Source organism: Raphanus sativus, chromosome 8 (assembly GCF_000801105.2).
Source record: "Raphanus sativus cultivar WK10039 chromosome 8, ASM80110v3, whole genome shotgun sequence".
In the NCBI taxonomy this organism is placed as follows: domain Eukaryota; kingdom Viridiplantae; phylum Streptophyta; class Magnoliopsida; order Brassicales; family Brassicaceae; genus Raphanus; species Raphanus sativus.
In genome coordinates this window covers 22,482,697-22,498,539 of record NC_079518.1, presented here as the reverse complement: position 1 = coordinate 22,498,539, position 15,843 = coordinate 22,482,697, and the positions used below count along the sequence as shown (strand labels likewise).

The window sequence follows — 15,843 nt, the reverse complement described above, 5'->3', positions numbered from 1 at the left end:
GGTTTCGTCGATCGATTGGCTATAAGATTAGGATATGATATTCCACCGCTCAATACAGAGAACCCCAGATCATCTGATAATTATTCGAGGAACCTGTTTCTTGTTCCTTCTCCTATCAGCGTAATATATCCAGGATTCAGTAGTCTCTCTCCATTATTAATAAGTCTAAGATTGATCTCTTACATGATGATGTCCAACAACAATCTTCCTCATCAACCGATGGATGTTGATCTGCCTCCCCAAGGATGTAATATATCTTCTATAGTCTCGAGTTTGCTTCCAGATTCGAATTTCCTAATATTTTGTTGTTTTTAATTTTAATCAGGCTCTGATGATATTTTCCAACGGAAGAGTCTGTTGATATCACATCTCATGAATTTAATGCTGATCCCATTGTTGCTCTAGTACCTTCTTTTGATTCTGAAGTTGTTGCTGAAACTGATTTTATGAACCTCATCTCCCTTGAAAGTGGTTGCGAAGACCATGACTAGGACAAATATTACAACAAATAGGAAGAGAAAGAATAAGATCGCAACTTTGTATTCGAACCTTCATTCCCAAAGGGAACGTCTCAAGTTAATATTTAATAATCAATATATAATAATAATCTTAAAACTTATATAAATTGCATATTTGATATATTTAACAATAAAATTGACCTAAATTACAAGATGTACAAAATCTTGTACTTATCCTCATCATGATTTTAATTCAGTAAAGATTTTGTATTCCTGGAAATTTTGCATAATGTTGTTAGCTTCCGGTACGCCTGGGATTTTGAATGAACCAAGTTGAACTAAAGTTCTGGTTAGTTCGGTTAGTTTGTCCACAAATTTGGTTCGTATTTGGTAGGTGTCCTAAAAACTTCGGTTTTAGTTTAATTTGGTTCGACAAATGGTTACTTCGGTTTTCTTAGATATTTTGCATGATGTTGTTAGCCTTGTAGACCTGGGATGTTGAAAGGAACCAAATAGAACCAAAATTTCGGTTACTTCGGTTTTATTCTTAAAAAGAATTATACCAATACAAAAAACTCACACTGAGCCAAAAAAAAAGAATTACTAACTGAATTTATCCGAAATTTTAACAAGATTAAACCAATATCTTACGAGAAAAAAATAGGTAGGATTTTCAAAAACCGAACAAACCACATATAGTACCGAACTTTATTTTGTGTTAATTAAGTAGTATTTTTTTTGAAACGAACTTACCGAAAACTGAACTACCTGAACCGAAAAACTCAAACTAACCAAACCCACATACTTTAGAAACCACAAATTAAAATATAATTTGTATATATAAAAGTATATACATTAGAGTGAGCACATAAATCAAAACCAATATCTTTTGTTTATTTTACAATCTTTTTTTTGGTAAATAAATCAAAACAATAATTTTATTTAATTTATATGGTATATAATTAAAGTAAAAAATTGCCAAAAAAGAACAAAAACACTAGGTTGTTGTCCATTTGGTATAAAACCAATTTTGTCATTTTTCTCTTTTTTACCCTTTTTATTTCTGAAAACTAATGAAATAAATAATTTTGTGAATCAAAAAAATTATTAAAAATATAAACAATTAATAAAACACTCATATTCACAAGCTGATAATTTTGTTTTGTTCAAAAACTTGATAAATAATTTTTTTTTAAAAATAAGTTCTACTAAAAGTAGAATGCGTCTTCTACGAAAAATAGTATAGTAGAAAACAAGTTTAAAAATAAACACGTTCATCTACTTCTTTTAGAACGATCATTCTACTATTTACTAAATTTCTAAATAAGATGAATGCACATTCTACTAATCGTAAATGTATCCGCTTTCCTTCCGAATCATCTTCTACTTTTATAAAGTATTCTAAATTTTGCAGAATGTGTTTTCCAAAATATACTCTTACGTCTACTCAAAGTAGAAAGTGTATTCAGGATTTTAGTTCATTTTTTAAACTTTTAGAAGGAGCCTTCTACATATAAAAATACCTATTTTTTGCGAAAATTAATAAAATTTCAGTTAAAGAAATATTCTAAAAATCTCCTAATAATATTCTAACTTCCTAAAACGTGTTATGGTCGACTTTACTTGTGAAAAAACTAAAAAAAAGAACGATTATCCCTCATCTTCTTCATCAATCTATAGTTTTCCATAGTTTTTCTTTAGATTTTTTCCACAAACTCTTGTTCTCTATGATGCATATCTATATCCTTTTCTTTTTTTATTGCCTTTCAAATGTTTTTTTTTCCTTTTTTCCATTAACTTTTAAAAAAAATTTCAAATTAACTTTTAAGTTGTGTTTAATTAGATTAACTATAGGGTTAGTTTTGGGATTATGAGAAATATTATACTATTGGACATTTTATGTTGTTTTATACTAAGGGATAACAACCTTGTTTTTGTTCTTTTTTGGCAAAAAAAAAATTATTGATCAGTGAATTTTCAATGTGTAACTTTTACCATTTTTAGTAATTTATAATCGTTTAAAAAATTCAAAATATAACATATAAAAAAGTTTAGTTTTTATTATATGCTTGATGTGATTGTTTTATTTCTTCTAATAACATAAAAGTTTTAAAAAAAAAGAATACGAAAATTGTTATCAAATATATATGATTCAAAATCTTAATTGTTCATATATATGTTAATCATATTAGGTAATTCTATAACTTTTATTTAAAAATAATTGAAAAACTTTATTTGTATACTACTAATCAATTTGATAGTTAGTTTAATAAAAGAATATAACATATATTTATATAGATCAACTTATTCTCTAAGGATTTTAAGAATCATCTTAGTGATGACACGAAGACGTTGTAGTGCTCCAAAATTAATATAGAGGAAAAAAAATTTCAAAAAAAAATAGAGAAACCTAATACTAATAACTCTTTGGTATAATAAATAGTTTAGTGTTAGATTTTTTGTTTTGATTAAAGAAGACAATACCTAGGTTAAGGTGTTTAGATATTTGTGGAAATCTTTGAGAAATGATTATTCTAACATTTCTGAATTCGAATTGTTTGCCAGAGAAAGAGAAAGACTAAGACACATCTTGTCTGAACCAAATGTTGATTGCATTTTAGTTACATAATTAAGTGGATGAAGACTGAAGTTGAATGGGAAAATATCTGATTGTTTGCTCCGAGAAGGAAAGTATGTACATTCATTTAACACACAACAACTGCAAATAGATAACATAACATTGATATGTACCTTTTGTTCATTCATCGAACAGGCTTTGTGTCGAAGCTGCTTAAACAAATGGCAAAAGCTTGGAATGCAGAGATAGGGTAACGATAATCCATGGTGAATGTATCTTTCCCTATCTTCCCAAACTGCAATATCACTCTCTCTTGCTCCTCTTCTGGTACGTTCATGTCCTTCCCTGCTTCTGCAGCAGCTGCCATTAGCTGGAAGTTTTTCACTGACGCAACCGTGACTCGTCCTTTGAAGTTAAGACACCAACACTGAAGCTGCTCGTGCCATCTGGGTAACTTGTTTTTCAGGACTAATGGTTCCTGTACAACGGAGTCTCCTCCCAAGTTCCCTGAGCAGAAATCCATCAGCCCTCTCTTCTTCTTACTTCCTAGGTTTGACAACTCTGTGGGAGTATGAACCTGTCCCCCTTCTTGAATAGAAGACACTGGGACACTGTTCATGATACATTGGATTCTTCTTGGACCTCTGGTTCTGAGGACATTCAGCTCATACAAGATCGAAGCAATGCTGTAACTATGAGTAGATGAAGTTACCCATGGAGACACACGCATCGTTTGTGATAATCTCTTGTTGGATTTGGATGATCTTCTTGAATCAACCGGAGGAGGTTGGTTTTCGTAAACCGTGAACTTAGTACCAAGAAAATTCGATCTATCCCACACAACAACAAACGAAGTTATAAAATGTCATGGCGATATCAAGATGACAAAATCAGACATAACGTACCTTAGTTTTCCTATGTAATTACTACTACTTCTTGACAAGTCATGTCCAGACAAAGATACAATAAACTCAACACCAGTCGCCCTCCTTACCCTCTTAGCCGATAGCAAGAGCTTACTCTTATCCCCAGTAAGAGCTGCAAACCATACATACATTAAGAATGACTCACAAACTTCAATTCATAAAAAAAGTTAAGAGAAGTTAAAAAACTTACCAGGGCTTAAACCAAGATAGAGACGGAATATTCCAGTGGCTCTCTCCCGTTTGATAAAGCACTGAATCGGCTCATCTCTAGGACCAGGCTGAGACAAAATAACCACCAATCACTTCAACGATTACAAGAACACGTTCTAAGAAAGAACACAGACCTGTTTTACTGAAACTGGAAAAGTGAGCAGACCAGAGAGCTCAGGAACTTTAACAACTTCTTTGGTCATCTCCCTCCAGGCCTTACAAACCGAGGCGCAAGCAACGACGTCTCTCCTCCCGGGCCACGAAGTCTGACCAGACTCGATTCGGTTGATGATGTCGAGAAGTAACTCGGGTGGCAAATCAACCCAAATGCTCTGATCTAAACAATCATCAGTGGACGGAGAAGAAGAAGAAGAAGATCCTTCTGGAGCAATGTGAGACCTTCCTCGTCTAGTACCAATGGCTTTGTTACGACCCCTAAGCTCACGAACTATCTTCTTCAACGACATTGCTACAAACCAAATCGATCAAACCCTAATTTGTAACCTGCAACAAAGATAAAATCATAAAAAGGGCATAACATCGTGTAGAGCCCCGAGAAAGGTTGAATGATGAAAACGATAGAGAGAGAGAGAGAGAGGGGATGTATGTACCTAGAGAAGCGACAAATCCATGGGGGAATCACGATGAAGAAAGTCTCGAATTGAGAAATTTTAAAAACGCTCTTTGGAAGTAAATAGAGCCACCGCCGCCGCCACCACCAACTCCTCCGATGTTGTTAACCGTCGCCGTCGTTAGGTTTTGAATCCCGACGACGACGATAAACTGCAATGATTTCGAGGAGAAGGGAGAGAGAGAAAGAGAGGAGACGGGAAAGTTTCCGTTTTTTTTTTCTTTTTTTTTTTAATTAATACTAAGAGTAGGCGCGGGCGGCCCCCATGTCTCCCTCCTTTCAATTGAAATTAGTAAATTACTCAGAATAGGTTTTATCTCCTTTTTATTTACTTTTCTTCCATTTTGGTTAATTACTTTCTCACAAGATTTTGTATTTTTTTCTCGCGGTTATTCCAACAAGAAAATACTTTACTGCAAATCTCCAAAAAGAACTTAAAAGCGTCATTTGATCCAAAAAGTGTTTTTCAACCAAAAGAAAAAAGAGAACGTAGAAAATAACTAAAGAAAGTTTCTTTAAAGAGGTAATTGACAATTATAATATTATTCTGTATGTGTTATAAAAAAAATATTATTCTGTATATATAATTATCTATAAATATTTAAATAAATAATATTATTCTCCAAAAAGACTTTATTCAATATTCAAAAACCTTTTTCAAAAAAAAAAACTTTTTTCAAAATTTCTTTTTTCAAAATTTATTTTGAAATCTTTTAAAAAAAGTTCTGAAATTTTTAAAATTATTATTTTTAATTTAAAATCTTAAATTTTAAATCCTAAACTCATCCCCAAATTTTGTCCCTAAATCTAAATTTTATCAATTAAAAATGACCAGTTTTCATGAAAATCTCTAAAATCACTCTCCCAACTGTAACATTTTCCGGATTGGAGTAAGCTCTAATAAGTAATCACCGCCACTAGCAGTAACCATCAGCACTAAACACAACTCTAGAAACCGAACAAAAAGCTTAATTGTGTAGAGTTCTTTTTGAGAGAACTAAAGCTCAATGGATGCAAGATTTAGAGGAGTGAGAAGAAAGTGAAAGAGTTTGTGGGTCATTTTTAGGTTGCACATTTCTTAAGTTTTCGGTCAAAAGTCTTCAAGTTATAGGGTTAAAAGGTTAGAAAAATCACTGATTATTTCTCTCACTTATAGATATGTTTTTCCCCCACTAAAACTTATAGCCACCTGTTCTCACAATTATAAACTTAGTGCGACCCTTTGTCATAAGCAACTCGACAAATAATATATAACAAATTTTAACCAATCTACAATGGCAATTGTTTTAAGTCGAAAATTCAAGAAATTTGATAGTAACCTCAAAGTATATTTCTCTCTTTTATTTATAGAACTCACGTCTCTATGATTCTGTTATTATCCTAATGACTTGTTTCATGTTATAACTTCGTAAGTAGTAGTGTAAGTGTGTAACCAAAGTCAAATAATATCACAGTTCAAGTTTCCTTATATCTTACCTAGGTCTAGAAATTCCGGGTATGGTTAGGCTAGGGGGCTACAAGCTCCACACAGGAGCCATAAATTTTTTAGTTCAGATATTTCAGATTCAGGTCAGATATAATAGTCAAACTAGATTAGGACCCGCCCTAAAAGGCAGACACTGATTTGTTAAATTTTAATTTTAATATATGCTATATATACTATGTGTATATAATATATATATATATATATATATATATATATATATATATATTGTGTAATATATATATATATATATATTAGACATATATATATTATTTATATTATATATATATAACTAAATGGTGCTATATAAGCAAAGGCGGAATGATTTCGAAATATTTTAGTGATAAGCAAAGGCGGGATGATTTAGCAAACGTGAACTTTCCATTTAATTAGTTATGATTCTCTATATAGATCACAATAATATCAGGTAGTTTAGACTAATTTAACAGTTATATTTGTTATTATGTTACTATCAAATAAATGGTTTTGTTATCTATTATAATAAATAGTACTTATTAAGTAGTTATGATATTTTGCATATTTTCAGGGTTGTTCAAGATGTTCGTAGCAGAACTATATATGTTTATAGAGGAGAATATATTTTGTATGAGATGTGATATATTCTAGCAACAACTAAGAAAAATACCAAAATTTAAATAACAATCTTAAACAGTATATAAAAACCAATCCCCGAATTAATAGATTAGACTAGGAACTAAAGAGTACCAAGAAAAAATTCAGGTCCATTTGGTTCTAGTTTGATTTGGCTATTTCGGTTATTCAAATAAAACATCCGGATAAAAATATCAAATAATTTAGATTATTTTAGATATTTTGAATAAAAATATTTGGATAATTTCAGAAAATTTTGGGTAGTACGACAGTATGTTATATATATAATTAATAATTTTATATATTTTGTGACCCATTCTCTGTTCAATTATAGTTTAGTTTAGCTATATAGGAATTGTTTAGGTATTTGAATGTTTTGGTCAGCTTCGTTCTGATTTCAGTTATTTCGGTTCTGTTTAGCTTGGTTTGGTTTGGTTTGGTTTGAATTTTTGATTCTTGGTTTTTTTCCGCGGCCTAATTGGGTACCAACATAACATATTTTCAGTGTGGAATTTTTTATCAATTTTGTTTCCTTATTATCATATTGATTTTCAGACGAGTGTAGAAAGAGCCGAAGAAAAGTAACATTCCACATATACAATAAGTATAACATCGACTTAGAAACTAAATTCCACATTGACTTAACGAACATATATATGCATCCCAATTTTAAAATTGTAAACTCTATGTTTCATACGTTTATGACCTAGGGTCAAATACATAAGGACTTAAATATTTATGTATAAAAATGTTGATATAAGATTAATTTATATTATTTGTCAAAACTAATATAGAAGGACATAAATATTAATTCATAAATTTATTTCTATGATTTTACACTAAAAATATTTAAAATTAAAACTAACCATTTATTTGTTATTTTCGTGTTATAGAGAGAAAAATGGTATATGAGATTAAAAATAAAAACAGCAGAAAATAGATATTGGTTCGAAATGTCGTTTTAATAAGTTTTTTTTTTCTGACAAAGGGCTTCGTTTTAATAAGTTCAGCGCCAACAATATAATCAGTCACGAAACTATAACTTCCCTCTCTGCCTTCACATTCACCTTCACCTTCAACTTCAACTTCACCTTCCATTCTCTCTATCTTCTTTTCAATCAATCAATCATCTCCACTGTTTCCAGAATGGAAGAATATACAAGGTAGTTCCCATTCTCGTCTTCTTTCTTTCTAATCCACTCCAAAGACTTCGATGCAGCTCACACCATCATCGCTAATCCCTGTGATTCTTGTAACAGTATCTCTAACCTCATCAAAGAAACAATGGCGACTAAAGATGAAGTCCAGAACGTTCCACTCTTGCAGGCGTCATCAGAAAGCGACGACGACGGTCACGAAGAGTTCAACGGAGCTTCTTTCACCGGAGCAGTACTCAACCTCGCGACGGCGATCATCGGTGCTGGCATCATGGCTTTGCCCGCGACGATGAAGATCCTCGGACTCGTTCCCGGGATCGCGATGATCGTTCTCATGGCTTTCTTGACCGACAAGACGATCGAGTTCTTGATTAGGTTTAGCGGTGGAATCGCGAGGAGATCGTACGGTGGTTTGATGGAAGATTCTTTCGGTAAACCTGGAAGGATTGTGTTGCAAGTTTCTGTTCTCGTTAGCAACATTGGGGTTTTGATCGTTTACATGATCATCATTGGTATATATACTTATACTCTTTGATATAGCTTTTGATCTTCGCATTGGTTAATACTCTTGTTTGGCTTGAAAGGTGATGTTTTGGAGTGTTTGCTTGAAGAATGGTTTGTAAAAATCTGGTGGGACAAGAGAACTGTTGTTCTTCTCTTTACAACTCTATGCGTCTTTGCTCCATTGGCATCCTTCAAGCGGATTGGTTAGTATCTATGATGTTCAACGCATACTTCTCTAATTAGATGACTCTGATTGATGTTATTATTATTCTTCATTGCAGATACTTTGAAATTCACATCTGCACTATCACTTGTTCTAGCGGTTGTTTTTCTACTCATCACTGCGGGAATCGTCGTTACAAAGTTTTACAGAGGTGGTTTGATGAAGCCAAGACTCTTCCCAAACGTCACCGACTTGTCATCGGTCTGGAAACTCTTCACCGTTGTTCCTGTGCTTGTCAACGCATTCATTTGTCACTCTAACGGTAACTTCTTTCTCATTATAACATTTTAAAAGGATTAAACAAAGAACTTTGGATGTGTTTTTCAGTACACAGTATACAGAACGAGCTTGAAGACTCTGTTCAGATCAAACCCGTTGTGCGTTCAGCTCTTGTGATGTCCTCCTCTGTTTACATAATGACGAGCTTGTTCGGATACCTCTTGTTCGGCGAATCCACTCTCGGTGATTTTCTTGCAAACTTCGATGCCGATCTTGAAATCCCTTTTGGTTCGGTTCTCAGTGACGCGGTCAGGCTCAGCTATGCAGTTCATCTCATGCTTGTGTTCCCTGTTATCTTCTACCCTTTGCGGGTTAACATGGACGGTCTCTTGTTCCCCACGGCTCCATCACTTACTACCTCTAATCTGAGGTTTGCCTCCATCACTGCGGGTCTCATTGCTGTTATCTTTGTTGGTGCAAACTTCATTCCAAGCATCTGGGTTGTCTTCCAACTCACTGGAGTTACAGCTTCTGTCTGCATCGGTTTCATATTCCCTGCTGCTGTCGTCTTGAAGTAAGTCCCATTGTTTCTCATAACAGACTGGTTTTGGAACCTAATGGTACCTGAGTGTATCTATCTCTTCAGGGATCGTCATAACCTAGCTACAAAGATGGACAAGACTATAGCCATTTTCGTGATTGTCCTTGCGGTTTGCTCCAGTGCAGTCGCCATTTACAGTGACGCTTACGCCTTGATCAAGAAGAACAAATCCACATGTTCAATATGAGCAGATTGGTACTGTTTGCTTCTCTCTCACTCTTACGTGAAACCGGTGACACATAAGATGTCGTTAGATAGTTTTGAGATCATTTGTTTCTTTTACTGTAAATAAAAAAAAAACTTGAGAAATGTAAAGATGACACCTGTGATTTCCATCTTTAGATCTTGTTCAGCTCTAGAACATAGTGTTGTTACAGTTGATCTAATAAAAATATTAGAAGCGTCCATGTAAATTCACAAAGATTTTTTTTTACTTTGCTTTCATGAATGAAGGTTCTAATCTATATCATATTTGGCCCTAGAACAATATCCAAAGTAAAATAATGTTGACCTGATATAATTGTCACTGCGAATCTTTCATGTATTAGAAGATGCGGTCTATAAGGTGTCATTGGGACAACTCAAAACAAAACAAGAGTAATATAAAGAACCAGCCTTAAAGAATAAAGGGTTTGACTTTTAGGAAGATGACTCATCTCCATCGCTGGAATAAGCCTGAGAACTAGAGAAGCATGGCCTCCACACAGTGTCGTTGCCAATATCCATTAATGCTATTCCTTGAACAGTCAATTCTGCTCTGATCTCATCACTTTTCTCGAACTCTTTGTTCTTCCGCGCCATTATCCTTTCTTCTATCTTCTGTGCAATGTCTTCTTCGCTCAACCCTGCTCTTGTTAGTGTTTTCTGCTTCATTTCTTTCAGAATCTCGGCATAGCTCAGGGTTGTGAGCAAACCAAGCACATCAAGAACTTCCCTGGCTGCTTTCTCAATCTCAACGAGTGACACAAGCAGGGACACTCGCTGTTTCTTCTGCATTTTCTGATTTTTTTTGGCAACAGAAACAAGACAAGTTTGGTTATGCAATGATTATGAATGTCAAGATGCAAAAAAAAAAAAGAAAGTAAAGAATAAAACCTTGAGCTTGCCAATGGAAGCGTTGATGAATTTCAATGCTTCTTGGTAAGCACCTGTGAGTATATGGGCAGTATTCAGATCGTCCAACATCTTAGCTTCAAACTCACTTTTGAGCTTGTTAATGATGTCTTTGGCTTCTGCAGTCACTTGAGCTTTTCCACCGTCTTCAGCCATTGCTTCTTGATATGGCAACAGGGCATCATCAAGATCTTGCAATGTCTAGCAAACAAAGATTGAGAGGTGAATATCTAAAACAAATTGTTTTTGAGTAATTTGGAAAACATATCTCAAGCAAAGCACTGCACCTGATAAACATAATACAAAGCTTCAGACGAACTGTCTAGCTGCGACCGTGAGAAACTCAGAGGAGACCGGTAGTGTACACTCATCAAGAAGTGCCTCAGAGCCAATGGATGGTACTTTTTTGTGACCTACAGTAAAGATTGAAACAAAAAAGACAGATCAGAGAACCTGTCAAACAATTCTGCAGTTTTAAGCAAGCCATGAGACATTACTTCTCTGATTGGTTTGAAGTTCTTCTTTGACTTGGCCATCTTCTCGTTGTTAATAGTGACATGCCCATTATGCAACCAGTAGTTGACACCACCATCCTCATGTGCGGCACACGTCTGAGCGATCTCGTTCTCATGGTGGGGGAATTTGAGATCTTCACCACCACCATGAATGTCAAATCTGGGAGAGAGATAATGAGCACTCATGGCACTGCACTCGATGTGCCATCCGGGTCTTCCTGGACCCCATGGGCTCTCCCAACTTATCTCACCAGGTTTTGCAGCCTGCAACAACAAACAACAACATAATAATAATGTTCACTTCATCATAATAATAAAACTACAAGAAGCCTGACTCAATTTACAGACACAAACCTTCCATAGTGCAAAATCAGCAGGGTTACGTTTTCTGGAATCAACAGCAACTCGCTCGCCGGCTCGTGTATGTTCCAGCAGCTGACCAGATAACTTACCATAGTTGTGTGATTTTTCGACAGAAAAAAACACATCTCCTTCCACTACATACCCACAATCATTCTCAATGATCTGTAAACAGGAAAAACCATAAGAAGAATCATGAACACAACAATAAGAAGTCCTCTCTTAAGAAATCAACCAAAAAAAAAATTAAAAAAAAACCTTTTGAATCATTTTAATAATGTGATCCATATGGTCGCTGACACGTGGCTGGTGGGTGGGAAGGAGGCACTGAAGTGCACCCATATCCACCAAATACTCCTCGCAAAACCGATTACTCAACTCTAACGGTTTCTCTTTATTTTCCTTAGCACGTGAGATTATCTGCACAGATCATGTAGAAGATTTATAATATGTCATAATATGTCATAGATCATACATGCATACCTTGTCATCAACATCTGTGAAGTTTCTGACGAAAGTAACTTTTTTTTTTTTTTTTTTTGATATCTCTGGTGTCTGGGCAGCCACTTTCCCAAATATCCCCCGAAGAGGTCCAGCGCCCCAGCAGTAAGGATGTTAAATCGCTGTGGCCGGGTTTCGAAGCTGGGTGGCGGACACCTCAGCCGAGGTTCCATTACCACCTGGGAAAGTAACTTGATAACCCAAATGCTTCAAGTATCTGCAACGAAAGACTCAAGCTTTCTTATCTATAGGAATCTAAAGTTACGAGAGATGGGAGAATTTGAAATCATCATTTTATACCTGTAGAGAACGTCGAAGGAGACGGAGGCGCGAGCATGGCCGATGTGACTGAAGTCGTAAGCTGTGATACCACACACGTACAGTCCGACCTTTTCGGGAGTGATCGGTTCAAAAACTTCTTTCTGTTGCGTCATCGTGTTGTAGAGCTTCAGCTCCATCTTCTTTTCTGCATCCATGTCTCTCACACAATTGCCACCACTGCTCCACGGCCAAGGAACGAAACGAATGTTTAAATACCCTTTTCTTCGCGTGAGCTGTTACTTTATTACTGCCTTATTATTATTACTGTGGGCTGATTTACATTGAAGATCTATGGATGCGGCCCGATCTGTTTCTCCTTGAGCCATTTTTAATTTGTTTGGATATGACTATGAGATTTCAATTCTATATTCCAAAAACAATTTTTTTATTCCAAAAATAAGATCCTGATTCCAACAATAATCTCAACACTTTAAATATGAGATTTCAATTCTATATCCTAAAAACAATTTTATAACTTTAAAGTTAAAAGTTTTAAAATAGTAAAAGTTTTAATTTGAGATTCTATTCTTTTAAAATTCTTACAATTAATTTTTTCTAAATAAACTTATTAATTTTAATAGTTATCATTTTAATCCTTATATTTTTAGTATTTCACATATAAAATACTGATTTAGTTTATAAGTTATATATGACTTATAAATAAATTTATATGCCATTTTCAAATTTATTAATTGATCATATATAAGAAAACTACAAAAACATTTGAGTAATTTGGTATTTTATTTGTACATTAATTCAAACAAACTCAAACTATTTATGTAAATTAAACGGGTAGTTCTGCATCCAGGTAAACTATGAAAGACGGAAATAATGTTTTAATTTAAACTTTTCAGTTATCATTTATTATAATATATTATTTTGTTAATTAATATTATAACTAATATTACTTTATTACTGCGTTATTATTATTACTGTGGGTTAATTTACATAGGAAAGGACCAAGATCTATGCATGCGGCCCAATCTGTTTCTCTTTGAGCCATTTTAAATATTTTTGAATATGAGATTTTAATTCTATATTCCAAAAACATTTCTTTATTTTTGGAATAAGATCCCGATTCCAACAATAAATTTAAAACTTTAAATATGAGATTTTAATTCTATATTCCAAAAGTAACTTTTAAATGATTTTATAACTTTAAAGTTAAAAGTTTTAAATAGTAAAAGAATTGATTTGATATTCTATTCTTTTAAAATTCTTACAATTTTCTTTTTCTAAATAATCTTATTAATTTTAATAGTTATCATTTTAATCCTTATATTTTAAATATTTCTCATATCTAATACCGATTTATTTTATAGATTATATATGACTGATAAATAAATTTATATGCCATTTTAAATTTTATTAATTGCTCATATATAAGAGAATTATAAAAAATTGACTAATTTGGTATTTTATTTGTAAGTAATACTTTTGTCATCAATTTAAATACACTCAAACTGATTATGTAAATTAAATGGGTAATTTTGCATCCACGTAAACGATGAAGGACGGAAATAATATTTTAATTTAAACTTTTCAGTTATCATTTATTATAATATATTATTTTGTTAATTAGTATTATAACTAATATTACTTTATTATATGCTTTTTAATTAATATCGAAGAGTAAAATGCAAATATAGATTTTTAAAAAGTTAGATTTAAAGTTTTAATTTGGAGAAAAATACCTTCTTTAGTTCCAACCTTAAAAATATGGCTCCTCTTGAGGATGCTATAAGTTGAACTATGGTGGGTTTGTTCTTGGAATCATGGATCTGATCAACTGGGAGAATAGACTGTTTTAAATATCAAAATGGTAATCTCGTTACAGAATTTCAATTTTTCTATGAAATTAGAAATTTTATTTATGTTGAAATAAATAACAAAGTCAAAATAATATGTTGCGTGACGGAGTGTGTCTCCTTTAAATCCACCGATGTCTAGGGCAGAGGAGCAACCGCCGTCGGATCCCATTACGTCACTTCCCGAGGACGTCGCCTTCGACATCTTAGCGCGTGTACCGAGACGCGACTATCCAAGAGTCTCCCGCGTTTCGAAACTCTTCCGCTCACTCATCGTTGCGTCGCCTGAGGTATTATACGCGAGACGATCTTCCTCGGGTTGCGCTGAACACTGTCTCTATGTTTCAGTCCGCAACCTCGTCAACGGCGTTGACCGTTTGTATACTCGCATCGGCGACCGCCGCTTGGTCCTCATCCCTGGGCTTCCCCCTTTGCCTCGCCGTGGAAGCCTTGTGGCAGTAGGTTCGAGGATATATGTGTTTGGTGGGGTTAGGGTTACATCGAGTGCTTTCAGCATCGACTGCATATCTCACACTGTTCAACCCCTCCCGAGCATGCCGTTCCCCATGGCTGATACAGTCGCCGACTATATGGATGGGAGGATCTACGTTATTGGATCTGATGACTTCTCCTCAGAGTCAAAGAAGGTGGTGGTGTTCAATACCGAGACACAAACGTGGGAGCCTGAGATGACGACGACAAAGCCAGCAGGGATGGAGATAGGTGACTTGAGGACGTATGGTTATGCGGTGCTGATGGGTGGTAAGATGTACATGAGGGATAACTGGAAGAGCTTTGTTTACGATCCAAAGGAAAGCAAATGGGAAATGGACGAGGTCCTGGGTTCCAAGGAGTGGGGGAGTGCGTGTGTCGTTGATGATGTTTTGTACTATCACGATTCTCGTAAGAACGAGTTAAGATGGTATGACCCGAAGCAGAGGTGTTGGGGAGTGGTGAAAGGCGTGGAAGCCTTGTTGGCTCAGACGCTTGATTTTGGGTATATAGACTCTGTCTGTTACGGCGGTGGGAAGCTGGTTTTGCTGTGTCCTAAAGGAGGTGTCAGAATCATGCGGGAGGTTTTTTTTGCTGAGATTTCTCTGGAAAGACGCAAAGGAGGTCAGATTTTGGGTGAAGTTGATCATATGTGTGATCTTGCTTTGACTGTTGCTGGTGGTAAATTTCACACTGTGAAAGCTCTTGATGTTGTGGTTTGATTCAGGAACACTCCTTTCTTCATTTGAGCTTGTTGTGAAGTGAGGCCATTTGTTCTTGTTCTTGTTGCTGTTGTTTGCGGGTTAAGTTTGTATGTTTTTGGTGCAAAAAAAAATAGAAATAAAATTTGTTACAGTTAACAACCTATTCACTATTAAGTTTTACTTGCCACCTACATGTCCGAGGATTCTAAGTGTTTCTTTTCACTTGTGTTTATCTTTCATGTATGTCGTTAGTGTTTGGTTGTCTATTAAATTGTTATGTCCGTAAAAAAAATATGTTGCGTGACAGTGAATACTTTTGTGTTGAGTGGTTTAGTAATGCTTTCTTTTACATGGTAATTTATTAGCTATGTGTTCTTTTTAGCGACGCAAGGCAACAGCTATCTTTATGGAGAATCTTCACACCATT

The 15,843-nt window shown here is 34.6% G+C and overlaps 4 protein-coding genes across 4 annotated transcripts; 2 read left to right on the top strand and 2 right to left on the bottom strand.

The window, feature by feature from the left end:
- Positions 1-3,103: 3,103 nt before the first annotated feature.
- On the bottom strand, positions 3,104-5,029 carry LOC108819596 (tubby-like F-box protein 6). The gene is made up of 5 exons (XM_018592651.2): positions 4,784-5,029; positions 4,307-4,676; positions 4,153-4,240; positions 3,942-4,074; positions 3,104-3,866 (listed from the first exon to the last, which is right to left on the bottom strand). Exons 2-5 carry the CDS (start codon positions 4,637-4,639, stop codon positions 3,221-3,223), a joined length of 1,200 nt encoding a protein of 399 aa, XP_018448153.2. The 5' UTR covers positions 4,640-4,676; positions 4,784-5,029; the 3' UTR covers positions 3,104-3,220.
- Positions 5,030-7,940: 2,911 nt separating this feature from the next.
- LOC108821392 (amino acid transporter AVT6B) lies at positions 7,941-9,831 on the top strand. Its single transcript, XM_018594433.2, has 6 exons — positions 7,941-8,061; positions 8,158-8,567; positions 8,640-8,762; positions 8,841-9,044; positions 9,110-9,575; positions 9,648-9,831. The coding sequence occupies exons 1-6, from the start codon at positions 8,045-8,047 to the stop codon at positions 9,787-9,789; spliced, it is 1,362 nt and encodes a 453-aa protein (XP_018449935.2). The 5' UTR covers positions 7,941-8,044; the 3' UTR covers positions 9,790-9,831.
- A 249-nt stretch (positions 9,832-10,080) lies between these two features.
- Positions 10,081-12,001, bottom strand: LOC108821160 (cysteine--tRNA ligase 2, cytoplasmic-like). The gene is made up of 6 exons (XM_018594204.2): positions 11,849-12,001; positions 11,585-11,755; positions 11,213-11,494; positions 11,003-11,128; positions 10,698-10,916; positions 10,081-10,601 (listed from the first exon to the last, which is right to left on the bottom strand). The coding sequence occupies exons 1-6, from the start codon at positions 11,930-11,932 to the stop codon at positions 10,242-10,244; spliced, it is 1,242 nt and encodes a 413-aa protein (XP_018449706.2). The 5' UTR covers positions 11,933-12,001; the 3' UTR covers positions 10,081-10,241.
- A 2,353-nt stretch (positions 12,002-14,354) lies between these two features.
- Positions 14,355-15,434, top strand: LOC108837737 (F-box/kelch-repeat protein At4g38940-like). Its single transcript, XM_018610758.2, has one exon. It carries the CDS (start codon positions 14,355-14,357, stop codon positions 15,432-15,434), a length of 1,080 nt encoding a protein of 359 aa, XP_018466260.1.
- The last annotated feature ends 409 nt before the right edge of the window (positions 15,435-15,843 follow it).

Coding starts and splice junctions, on each gene's coding strand:
- LOC108819596 (XM_018592651.2), bottom strand. CDS start 4,639: ATGTCGTTGAAGAAGATAGTTCGTGAGCTTAGGGGTCGTAACAAAGCC. Junction 4,241..4,306: donor TTCCAGTTTCAGTAAAACAG/GTCTGTGTTCTT, acceptor ATTTTGTCTCAG/CCTGGTCCTAGAGATGAGCC. Junction 4,075..4,152: donor CTATCTTGGTTTAAGCCCTG/GTAAGTTTTTTA, acceptor TATGGTTTGCAG/CTCTTACTGGGGATAAGAGT.
- LOC108837737 (XM_018610758.2), top strand. CDS start 14,355: ATGTCTAGGGCAGAGGAGCAACCGCCGTCGGATCCCATTACGTCACTT.
- LOC108821392 (XM_018594433.2), top strand. Junction 8,568..8,639: donor CGTTTACATGATCATCATTG/GTATATATACTT, acceptor TTGGCTTGAAAG/GTGATGTTTTGGAGTGTTTG. Junction 8,763..8,840: donor GGCATCCTTCAAGCGGATTG/GTTAGTATCTAT, acceptor TCTTCATTGCAG/ATACTTTGAAATTCACATCT.
- LOC108821160 (XM_018594204.2), bottom strand. CDS start 11,932: ATGGGTGCACTTCAGTGCCTCCTTCCCACCCACCAGCCACGTGTCAGC. Junction 11,495..11,584: donor CTGATTTTGCACTATGGAAG/GTTTGTGTCTGT, acceptor TTGTTGTTGCAG/GCTGCAAAACCTGGTGAGAT. Junction 10,602..10,697: donor CTTCCATTGGCAAGCTCAAG/GTTTTATTCTTT, acceptor AAAAAAAATCAG/AAAATGCAGAAGAAACAGCG.